This window comes from Nerophis lumbriciformis, linkage group LG32 (genome assembly GCF_033978685.3).
Source record: "Nerophis lumbriciformis linkage group LG32, RoL_Nlum_v2.1, whole genome shotgun sequence".
NCBI classification, from domain to species: domain Eukaryota; kingdom Metazoa; phylum Chordata; class Actinopteri; order Syngnathiformes; family Syngnathidae; genus Nerophis; species Nerophis lumbriciformis.
The window spans coordinates 19172532-19185532 of NC_084579.2; the positions used below are offsets into that span (position 1 = coordinate 19172532).

The 13001-nt window shown below is 35.0% G+C and overlaps 1 protein-coding gene across 1 annotated transcript in view; it reads right to left on the minus strand.

Annotated features, from left to right (window-relative positions):
- The window catches only part of smad7 (SMAD family member 7), a 31182-nt gene extending 28034 nt beyond the window's left edge, over positions 1 to 3148 (minus strand). Inside the window, exons 1-2 of the mRNA XM_061927126.2 lie at positions 1853 to 3148; positions 1583 to 1636 (exon numbers count right to left, since the gene is read on the minus strand). Coding sequence (XP_061783110.1) covers positions 1583 to 1636; positions 1853 to 2336 — 538 coding nt within the window. The 5' untranslated portion in view covers positions 2337 to 3148. The remainder of the gene's footprint in view (positions 1 to 1582; positions 1637 to 1852) is intronic.
- Positions 3149 to 13001: the final 9853 nt, after the last annotated feature.

Sequence of the window (13001 nt, forward strand, 5' to 3'; positions counted from 1 at the left end):
TTAATCAAGTAATTGGATAAAACACACTTTATAGCCTTAATGCATATCTTAGGGGAAACAGTTAAATAAACAACAAATTCTCTGCCTGCCATAACCCTTATTCTTTGTTTTCTTTCTAATAAATGTACATTATCAACATTGACGTGTAAATTAATAAAAATTAAATATCTTTTCGCTTTTCGCCCCCACATCGTGTTGAAACTATGCCCGCGGTTTTCCTCCATGTTGCTTGGACTTGAGCATTTTTTATTCATTCCTCATTAAACGATTAATCGAAGCAACACAATATGAATCAAAGTTAATTAATCAACTAATCGTTGCAGCCCTATCTCATATCATCAAGAGATTTGTATTGTCATACCCTAGAGCAGCTAGGGTACTCAACATTGAGTGGTACGCCAAATAATCACTAGATTTTTTTTTTAATGTTGATCTTGATTTGTTTTATTTTCCTATATTCAAACACAGTGTTGCTGTTCAAAATGCGTGTAATATTAAATATTGTTAAATAAAACATCTGCCTTTTTTTTGTTATAAATACTTAGGCCTACTATGCTACTTTATTTAAAGTTGGTCATAATGGTGGTACTTGGAGAGACAAGTTGTTTTTTTAGGTAGTTTTTCAATCTGTTACTACAGTACAAATAAAAACATCCATAAAATAGCATACATCAAAGTACCGTATTTTTCGGAGTATAAGTCGCATCGGAGTATAAGTCGCACCTGCCGAAAATGCATAATAAAAAAGAAAAAAAACATATATAAGTTGCATAAACTATGCAAAAAACTGCGATTTATAGTCCGAAAAATACGATAAACTAATAAATAGCTTAATTCTGGTGAAATGAGACACTTTTTAAACAAAATTCCGATTTTGCACCCGTCAAAATGTTTTCCTCGTAAAGTTACGACTCATTTCTCAATTACAATTCCGACTTTTTTTTCCCGTATTACGACAGCCACATGCATCGTGTGTCAAAACAGTAAATGTCTTTTTTAACCACCTAACTAAATGAGCATTTTAAACACAGTAGTTGTAGCCATGCTGCACTTTAAAAAGTAGCTTAATTGTACCTAATGAGTTCATAAATAATTCTGACGCAGACGATTTGCAAAAACCGTCGCGAAAGATGGCTGTGTTGTTGTTACTGATCGTAAACCAACTCGTGCCACTTTTCCAGGGGACATTGAATGCATCAGTTGGAACAAATAACAACAATGGAGAAGAACGTGGGACTTTTTGAACTTTTATCCGAGAGGAGACTGAGGGCACAGAGAAAACGAGTACCCCGCCAGCTGGGATAGGCTCCAGCACCCCCCGCGACCCCGAAAGGGACAAGCGGTAGTAAATGGATGGATGGACAGTAAATGGCTTGTTTCTTAAGAAAGTGACATGAGCGCCAACTAGTGGTCTGGCATGCATATTACAGGTGATTCAGGATTAAAATGTACATATGTAATATGCATGCCAAGACACTATTTGGCAAAAACATTTACTGTCTATGGTTGTTTTTTAAGAAAAAAAATGTATTAAGAAAAGTTGTGTGTGTGTGTGAGAGAGAGAGAGAGAGAGAAAGCTCACCTGGTGGTTTAAAATAATCCATGGGATAGCGGGAATATGGAGGAGGAGGAGACTCTGCATGAAGCACAAGAAAAGGGAGAAAAGATGTCAACTTTGTGATAAGACTTGTCAGGGATCCTGGGGCCGAGGCTGGCAGATAAACAAGGGGGCCCGCCTGGCGCCAGGAGGGCCACTATCAGCGTCTAGGACAACGTCAGATAGCCGGCGTGCACTGTTTGAAAAAGTTGTTTATTAAGGGAAAAGGCCGGAAAAAAAGGGGGCAAATCTTACCGAGTTCACAGAGCCTGCTCATGTGGTGCGGGTTGCAGCAGACGAGCTCCGGGTTGATTTTCCCGTAGGATTCACAGCACGACAGCCTCTTGAGCTCCGAGGAATGCCTGAGGTCGGGCCACCTGAACACTTTGTAGAGCAGCATGGGGAGGGAGTAAGACACTTGACCCACTTTGGCGTCCACTTTGCCGGGTAAGAGCAAGCAGGGGCTCCGCGCTCCCCCCTTGGACTCCACCGCCTGCAAAAGCACCTCTAATTGTTTCTCTTTAATCTTCTTCAACACGGAGTGGGTGAGCGCCTTCAATTCAGCCTCCGAGCCGCCGCCGCCGCCGGCCGCGTGGGTCTTGGCCACCTTGGCCGCTTTGCCCATGCAGCAGCCCCCGGGGCCATGCGTCCCTCTGTCCCCGACCTCCCCGTCGCCCTCCGCGGGCGCGCGGCTCCGCCAAAGTCGCCGGACGAGCCCCGACCGTTTGGTCCTGAACATGCGGGACGAGATGATGAGGGTTCCCCGGCTAAAAAACGAGCATGGTGTCCGCAAATCATGAAGATTGCCGGGTTCGAGTCCAGGCGGTGACGAGCAGCCTGGAGAGGAGGAGGAGGAGGAGGGAGGAGGCTGCAGCACGACGCCGGGGTAGGGAGCACTTCTCCCCCGCTACACGCTCCGCGGTGGGTCGGTCAGCGGTGCCGCGGAAACATCGCCCCCGGTGGTGGAGTGTGTGGAAGTGGGGGTTGGCTCCGCCGAGCTACGGCAAAAGTGGGCCCGTTTAATCCACGTTAAAATCCACATAGAATCCAAGAGGAGCCCACGCGGAGAAATATCCTTCAGCGGGAAACCTTGCTGCCTTTCCTTCACGCGCTGGACAGTTTATGCGTGGCAGCGGCAGACGTGAGAGAGTGTGTGTGTGTGTGTGTGTGTGTGTGTGTGCTCCCTACAGGCGGGGGGAGAACTCTGTGTGTGTGTGTGTGTGTGTGACGCGGAGTGTTTTGTGTGTGTGTGCGTGTGTGTGTTGCCCTTGCCCCGTCTCCACGCCTGGTCACATGTGCGTCTAGACACCCTGTCGCTTCACAAGAAATGTGATTGTGTTGTTGCGCAAAACAACACATCAAGTAGAGCAGGCGGGAGCGCGCGCGCACACACGCAGGCACGCGCACGTCACGTTAAACGATACATTCGTTTGAGGACTGTGGACATTTTTGTGAACATTTTTTTCAAAGTGTGAAAATGTCAGGGTTTTGTTTTGTTTCCCCTTGAACTTACTTTTTTGTGGTAATATGAATATTATTTTATATTTTTTACACAAACTTTATTTTTGACTTAAACTAGGAGTTTAGTCGCATCGTAATACTTTTTCTGGGATATAGTATACAGTTCTGCTTTTTCCCGGAAAACATTTACATTTTGTATTGTAAAATTACAGAAAAAAATAATCCTTATTTTTACAAAAACTATTATTATTATTTATTAATTTTTTTTTTAACTTAAGTCCCATCATACTTAATTCTGACTTTTTCTTGTAATGTTTCTATTCATATTGCATACAAATCTTGCCATTTTTTCCTCAAAAATTATATAATTTTTTGTAAAATTACTAAAAACATTTTTTTTTCCGCTGAAAGTATATGACATTTTTCTTGTATTGTAACTTTTTTTGTCGTAATATTAAAACAAATAACACATTGTCTCCAGGTAAATTTTTGACATTTTCACTTAAAATCAGATTTATTGCTTATTTTGTTTATTAAAATGACTTCTTTGTGGATACGAAGGATATGGATATGAAGACCTTATTGTCGAAAAACGTTTTCTGTTTTTTTACTTAAATTAGGACTAAAGTCTCATAATAAATTCTGACTTTGTATTGAAATATTTATATTTATATCGTATACAAATCTGCTTTTTTTCATCAAAATATCAATCTCTTTTTTTTGTAAAATTACATAAAAATGTAAAAGCAAAATGTTGGTTTATTTTTACTGAAAGTATGACTTTATTTGTTTAGTAATATGACTTTTTTTTGTCGTGTTTTCACTTAAATTAATGTGAATTTTGTTTTAAAATAAACACATTTATCATGAAAATACTTTTGTTATGATAGTTTTCTACATAAATGTCAATTTTGGAAAGTAAACCCTAAATTTTCACATTGGCTCAGGGATTCCAAATCATTAATCGAATCTTTGAAAATGGTTAAAGACCCTTAAATTATTATCATGAATATTTTTCTAATTTCTCATTTTTATTTTACATATACATACATTTTATTTATATATATATATATATATACACACACATATACATATATACATACATACATATACATATATATACATACATATATACACATATATGAACATACATATATATAAATACATACATATATATATAAATATATATATATATATACATACATATATACACATATATATATACATACATATATGTATATATTCATATATATACATACATATATAAATATATATCTATACATATATATATATATACATATATCTATACATACATATATATATATATATATATATATACTGTATATATATATCTATACACAGGGGCGCCAAAAAAAGGGGTGGGGGGGGGGGTAAAGGAGACAGATTCTAGGGGCCCATGATGGAGGGGGGCCCAGAGAGGCCCCTAATGATGATGAAATTATAATACAGAAAAAATAATGACACTGTGTTGGGGGCCCTGTAAAGATTCTTTTCATGGGGCCCAAAATCCCTAGCGGCGCCCCTGTCTATACATATATGTATACATATATATATCTATACATTATATATATATGCATATATATACATTATATATATTCATATATATAGATGTAGACATACATACATACATACACACACACACACACACACACACACACATATATATATATATATATATATATATATATATATCCTATTGTATAGTTTATTTTTGTTTATATAAATATATTAATTGTTCAACCCTTTGGTTTGAAATATTGTAATACATTAAAGTGCCTCAATTTGCCTGTATATTTTCAATCAGTATTGTTTGTATGTTTAAAAACCAAAACACAAAAACAACAACAATGACAAAAAAACATGTTGCCTTGATAGTGTGGAGTTTCCAGTAGATGTTAATTTTTTGTTGTGTTTTTTCTGTCAGGCAACACAGAGCTGCGCAAGTGGACTTTTTGTTATTGTTGAATCTTTAAGTTGTAAACTCTGTTAGAAGTTGTAGAAGAGTTATTAATCTCGCTAAGTTTCACTTTAATAAACATCAAATGAAAGAAGGATGTAAATGTATAGAATGTATACTGCTGCTTTACAACTACTGTAGTCCTGCTTGCTCTCTGCTGCCCCTGTCTGGACGATGAGGATACAACACTCAAAAGTACAACTTCCGGTTATGGCTGGTGACGCACGCCTACTAAAATCAGACAATATATTTATCCTGACAGGAACATATTAATAACTATGCGAGGTTTTATGATATAAATCAACAGTTTGAAACTTCTTTGTCACGAGTCAAATGACTGCGAAATATTATAGTCTGATATTTAACCTATTGTTAGTATGTACATGGTAAAAAAAAAAAAACACTTGTACTGTATGTATACTGTATACATACTATGTGTTTTTTACAACAAATATCAGAAATGACTATTGCAAAATTACAATATTTTTGTGTAAAATTGTAACTTTATCGATTATATTTTATAGGTCAACTTTAGCTCTATTCTATTAGGTATATTTGTTTTTTCATGTTCAATTTCACCTGTTCTTTTAAAATTCCTACAACTTTTTGTAAATTTAACATGTTATCTTTGAAACATTAAATACGTAATATATGTTAGTAATTTGTATTTTCTCATGACGTCTTTATTCCTTTCAAATTATTACTTTTTTCTCCTAAAATTACAACCGACAACCTTCTTGCCAAAAAACATTTTAATTCTGTAAAAATATTACTATTTTATTGTAAAATAAAATATCTCCCAACAATAAATATGTATCTTTTTGTAACTTATTTTTTCCCCCACATACTTTTGCACACATTCCTTAAAAATCATGTAAAATGTATCCTAAAATCAAAATGAAATACCTGAAGGATTCCCCCTAAATGTATGATTTTATTTTTCCATATTAAAATATTTTCCTTTTGAAAATTTTCTCTTGTTTTCTCATAAAAGTCTGACATATTTTTCAAAAACATTTTTCAAACGTTTTCTCATAACAATCAAACTTTATTTTCACGAAATGAGTACTTATCCATCCATTTTCCTACCGCTTGTCCCTTTCGGGGGGGGGGAGGGGCTGGAGCCTATCTCAGCTGCATTCGGGCGGTAAGCGGGGTATGGCCCTGTGATGAGGTGGCACTTATCTATTGTAATAAAAAATAAAATGATGTCACAAAATAATATAAATAAAATGTTTTTTAAATGACTTGGAAAAAATGTGCTAAAATGATGCAATATTACAACTTTTGTCACGTTTTTATTTGTATTGTTTCATTTTTACCTTTGGGATATCAGGTCACACACACTGCACACACACACTAATGTATATATATATATATATATATTAGTGTCACTGATGGTGGAAACTTTACACTAGACTTCAGGCAACGTGGATCCTGTGCCTCTCCTGTCTTCCTCCAGACTCTGGGACCTCGATTTCCAAAGGAAATGCAACATTTGCATGGTTGGGTGATGGTTTGGGGTGCCATGTCATCTGCTGGTGTCGGTCCACTCTGTTTCCTGAGATCCAGGGTCAACGCAGCCGTCTACCAGCAAGTTTTAGAGCACTTCATGCTTCCTGCTGCTGCCCTGCTCTATGGAGATGGAGATTTCAAGTTCCAACAGGACTTGACGCCTGCACACAGCGCAAAATCTACCCGTGCCTGGTTTACGGACCATGGTATTTCTGTTCTAAATTGGCCCGCCAACTCCCCTGACCTTAGCCCCATAGAAAATCTGTGGGGTATTGTGAAAAGGAAGATGCAGAATGCCAGACCCAAAAACGCAGAAGAGTTGAAGGCCACTATCAGAGCAACCTGGGCTCTCATAACACCTGAGCAGTGCCAGAAACTCATCGACTCCATGCCACGCCGCATTAACGCAGTAATTGAGGCAAAAGGAGCTCCAACCAAGTATTGAGTATTGTACATGCTCATATTTTTCATTTTCATACTTTTCAGTTGGCCAACATTTCTAAAAATCCCTTTTTTGTATTAGCCTTAAGTAATATTCTAATTTTGTGACACACGGAATTTTGGATTTTCATTTGTTGCCACTTCAAATCATCAAAATTAAATGAAATAAACATTTGAATGCATCAGTCTGTGTGCAATGAATAAATATAATGTACAAGTTACACCTTTTGAATGCAATTACTGAAATAAATCAAGTTTTTCAAAATATTCTAATTTACTGGCTTTTACCTGTATATATATATATATATATATATATATACATACATATATATATATATACATATATATATATATATATATATATATATATATATGCATACATACATATATATATATATATATATATATATACATATACATATGTATATATATATATATATACACACATACACACATATATATATACATACACACACATATGCATATATATGTGTGTGTGTGTATATATATATATATATATATATATATATATATATACATATATATATTTATACACATATATGTATAAATATGTATATATATATACATACATATATACACACATATACACACGCACTTTTTTTTATACACACATATACACGTGTATATATATACATACACATATCTATACATATACCCATGTATATGTATATATATATATATATATATATACACAGTATATATATATATATATATATATATATACACACACACACATCTATACACACAGATAAATACATATACACATTTATATATATATATACATATATATATATATATATATATATATATACATACATATATATATATATATATATATATATATATATATATATATATATATATATATATATATATATATATATATATATGTATTAATATATACACACATATTGTGTGGGTGTGTGTGTGTGTGTGTGTGTGTGTGTGCGTGGGTGGGTATTCCCATTTCATTTAATTAGGACTTTCAATTGAATACATTTGTCTTTCAGAAAAAAATCAGATTTTGCCCATAAAATCCGGAGTTCTGGTAAAATTAGAATTTTTCCCCTTCCGTTAAAAATATGATTGTATTTTTCTTGTCATTTATGACATTGTTTTTTATAGTATTATTATAGTAGAATTCATTTTTGATATGACTTTTCCCCATAATACTATAACGGGAAAGTTATTTGACTGTAGGTCTTATTATATTTCCCTTGTGGCCTTGATACTCAGACGACAGTCATTGTGCTGAATTTGCAATAGTACAGTGTGTGTGTGTGTGTGTGTCTAATTGGGTTGCCTAGACAGACAAGGAGGAGGTGCAGGCAGCAGTATGTTAATGTGCTGGTGTCGCTGCAGGGCAAACTGGGGGTGGATGGCTCATGATGGTGTGTGTGTGTGTGTGTGTGTAGAAGGGAAGAGGGTGTGTAGTCGAGCCAACTGCTCATCCCTATTGTCCCAGGATTCTGCAGTGGCGCCGTTTAAAACAACTCAAAGCAGGAGGGAACTGAAATGGGGAAGGGGGAAATATGTCTGGAAGTAATCAGTCAGAAGGGGAAATGTCTGCCACCACCAGCACTACAACTGCTCCTACTAGTCTACTACTACTACTAGTAGTAGTTAGGTGATCATACACACTAAGAGCATGAAGGAAGACCATCATTATACCGCCTACAAACCACCTCTTGTAAAAGAAAAAAAAAAAACAGGTTTCTCTACACATCTTAAAACCAAACATGGAGCTCTGCCAACTGGCCACAGATGTGGGATCTCTACCATGGATCATTTTGTTTTTCTTGAGCCATTTAGACTACCCTATCATGATGCTTCAGTTAATTTTTTTGTCATAAAAAAATACAATCATGTGTGCTTACGGACTGTATCCCTGCAGACTGTATTGATCTATATTGATATATAATGTAGGAACCAGAATATTAATAACAGAAAGAAACAACCCTTTTGTGTGAATGAGTGTAAATGGGGGAGGGAGGTTTTTTGGGTTGGTGCACTAATTGTAAGTGTATCTTGTGTTTTTTATGTTGATTTAATAAATAAAAAAATAAAAAATAAAATATATATATATATATATTTTTTTCTTCTTAATTTCTTGTGCGGCCCGGTACCAATCGATCCACGGACCGGTACCGGGCCGCGGCCCGGTGGTTGGGGATCCCTGCCGTAAAGGACAAGCGGTAGAAAATGGCTGGATGGATGGATGTTGGACAAGTTTTTGTTCTACAGTACCGGTACTTTATTTTCTTAAAATGTTATTAACGCAAACATTTTGTGAAAAATCGACTTTTTTAATTCACATTGAATGGGATATTTATGGTCTTATTTATTGCGCTTTATTGACTTTACTTTCATAGTACTATTAACTAGAGAGGTCGAGGTCGATAAATGCCTTAAAATGTAATATCGGAAATTATCGGTATCGGGTTTTTTATTATCAGTATCGTTTTTTTTTTATTAAATCAACATAATAAACACAAGATACACTTACAATTAGTGCACCAACCCAAAAAACCTCCCTCCCCCATTTACACTCATTCACACAAAAGGGTTGTTTCTTTCTGTTATTAATATTCTGGTTCCTACATTATATATCAATATATATCAATACAGTCTGCAAGGTATACAGTCCGTAAGCACACATGATTGTGCGTGCTGCTGGTCCACTAATAGTACTAACTTTTAGCAGTTAATTTTACTAATTTTCATTAATTACTAGTTTCTAAGTAACTGTTTTTATATTGTTTTACTTTCTTATTTATTCAAGAAAATGTTTTTAATTTATTTATCTTAATGATTTTTTTTAAAAAGTACCTTATCTTCACCATACCTGGTTGTCCAAATTAGGCATAATAATGTGTTAATTCCACGACTGCATATATCGGTTAATATCGGTATCGGTTGATATCGGTATCGGTAATTAAAGAGTTGGACAATAATCGGATATCGGCAAAAAGCCATTATCGGACATCCCTACTATTAACATACAGTATATATACCTTCATACAAATGTATTTTCTTCCAAAAAGTTATTTACTTATAAAAGTGAAATTTTATTTTATTTCCTGCAAAATTGCATTAGTTTTAAAATAAATGTTTCCGTGATATTTCAAATTTACTCTCATAAATATTTTTTGTAGAAATTATCTTTAAAAAAATGTTTTATTTCCCCCCTAAAATTACAACTTTATCATCAGAAATTAAGACTTTATTTCTGTGAAATTCCAACGTTATTCCTGTAAACTGTATGTAAAAAAATCTGGTAAAAAAAAAAAAATCTATTTATTCAAATAAATTGAATTACCGTATTTTTCGGACTATGAGTCGCAGTTCTTTTCATATTTTGGCCGGGCTCCAGTGCGACTTATGTTTTTTTCCTTCTTTATTATGCATTTTCGGCAGGTGCAACTTAAACTCCGGTGCAACTTACACTCCAAAAAATACGGTACTATTAATGTAACTTTAAAATAAATAAATAAATAAAATAAATAATAATTGAGGAATGACAAATTCTATTCATATGCAGTAATTGGGATTGTTTTCAGTATGACTTAATTCATGTAAAAGTATGACTTTATAGTTAAAAGTTAAAGTACCACTGATAGTCACACACAACCTCGGTGTGGTGAAATTACCCTCTGCATTTGAACCATCCCCTTGTTCCACCCCCTGGGAAGTGAGGGGAGCAGTGAGCAGCAGCGATGGCCATACTCAGGAATCATTTGGGTGATTTAACCCCAGTAATATTAAGATTTTGAAATAAAAAAAAGTTTACAAAATATGTGAAAATTACACCACACTTAAAAAGATCCCACAGAAAATAATGTAAATACAAAATAGTCTGTTCCAGGGTCAAACTGTGGCCAACAAGTACAACCCATTTATCAAGGTATTTTTTTTACCACAACTGTTACTGATTGAAATTGCCTCAAAGCACTTCCTCCAATCAGATTGCTCAACTCTATACTACTCACAGCTACTAGAGGGATTATTGTCATGGTATTTGGCTCTTATCATCCTAAATTAATTTGCTATTTAAGCGTATTGGTTCACTTGTGTACTTTAGGTGTATCAGAACAGTCTGGAGGATTACAAAGGACTATAAATTAAAAAGATGGTGGAGGATTGTGTTCCCGCAGCGCTCACGTCTCAAACAATCAAGTCCTCAGGTTGGGAAATGTCAAAACATAATTAAAAACAGATACAATCTTTAGGTGTAAGGCGAAAAATTGGTTTTGTGGTAGCAGAAAGAACATTTTCAAAATGAGATTTCCCGTTGACGCGTTTCATCAGCCGTCGCCTGGCATTTCACCGAGTTGTTCCAGGTCAGAGAGTGCGCCGCGTCTTCTTCCCCTCCGTCTGTCTGAAGTGATTGCGTTTTATTTCCACGTCTAGACAAACTGTGTGTTAAATAAAAGGTGAGCCATGCTGCCAGCTGCACTTTTATAGAGACGAGCTGCAGACTGGCAATTACACCTAATACATTTGGCTTTTACACCAGCAAACAGCATATTACTTGTAACTGCAGGAAAAATGTCACATTTCAGCAAATATGAACATTCATTCTGTAACCCTTCTATTGAAAGGTTGAAATATTGCATAATATAATTTCCAATAGCTAAGAAGATTAATTTGGTGACCATACAAGCATATAAAGACTCAAATGATGCAATAATAATCCAAATTCATCTGCGTTAATAGGCTTGTGCATGCAAATGTCATGTCAATTTAATGCAAAAAAGGGGGGGAAAATGCATAGAAATCATCACATCGTTATTCAATAAAACGCACGTAACTTCAAATTTTAGGAGTTTTTTCGGTATTCTAATCTCCTGTTTGAAAAAAAAAAAGAAAAAAGAAAAAAAAGAGCAAAAAAATTAATCTAAGATACAAGTAAAACAGATTTGTATAGTCAAATTAAAAAAAACTAAAGACATTTAAAAAAAAATATGTATCTCCAATATATAGGATTATCTGTATTTGTATAAAGGGGGCGGTGTTGGGAGGGGCAGGGTTTGGTGGTAGGGGGGGGGGGGGGGGTGTATATTGTAGCCCAGTGGTTCTCAAATGGGGGTACTTGAAGGTATGCCAAGGGGTACGTGAGATTTTTTTTAAATATTCTAAAAATAGCAACAGTTCAATAATCTTTTTATAAATATATTTATTGAATAATACTTCAACAAAATATGAATGTAAGTTCATAAACTGAACATCAAATCAAGTAGGCTATTCCATTCATTACAATGCAACAATGCAATATTCAGTGTTGACAGCTAGATTCTTTGTGTACATGTTCCATAAATATTGATGTTAAAGATTTCTTTTTTTGTGAAGAAATGTTTAGAATTAAGTTCATGAATCCAGATGGATCTCTATTACAATCCCCAAAGAGGGCACTTTAAGTTGATGATTACTTCTATGTCTAGAAATCTTTATTTATAATTGAATCACTTGTTTATTTTTCAACAAGTTTTTTGTTATTTTTATACATTTTTTTCCAAATAGTTCAAGAAAGACCACTACAAATGAGCGATATTTTGCACTGTTATATAATTTAATAAATCAGAATCTGATGACATAGTGCTGTATTTTACTTCTTTATCTCTTTTTTTCAACCAAAAATGCTTTGCTCTGATTAGGGGGTACTTGAATTAAAAAAAATTTCACAGGGGGTACATCACTGAAAAAAGGTTGAGAACCACTGTTGTAGCGTACCGGAAGAGTTAGTGCTGCAAGGGGTTCTGGGTATTTGTTCTGTTGTGTTTATGTTGTGTTACGGTGCGGATGTTCTCCCGAAATGTGTTTGTCATTCTTGTTTGGTGTGGGTTCACAGTGTGGCGGATATTTGTAACAGTGTTAAAGTTGTTTATACGGCCACCCTCAGTGTGACCTGTATGGCTTGCATTCACTTGAGTGTGTGTAAAAGCCGCATATATTAGGCGACTGGGTCGGAACGCTGTTTGTTTGGAGGAA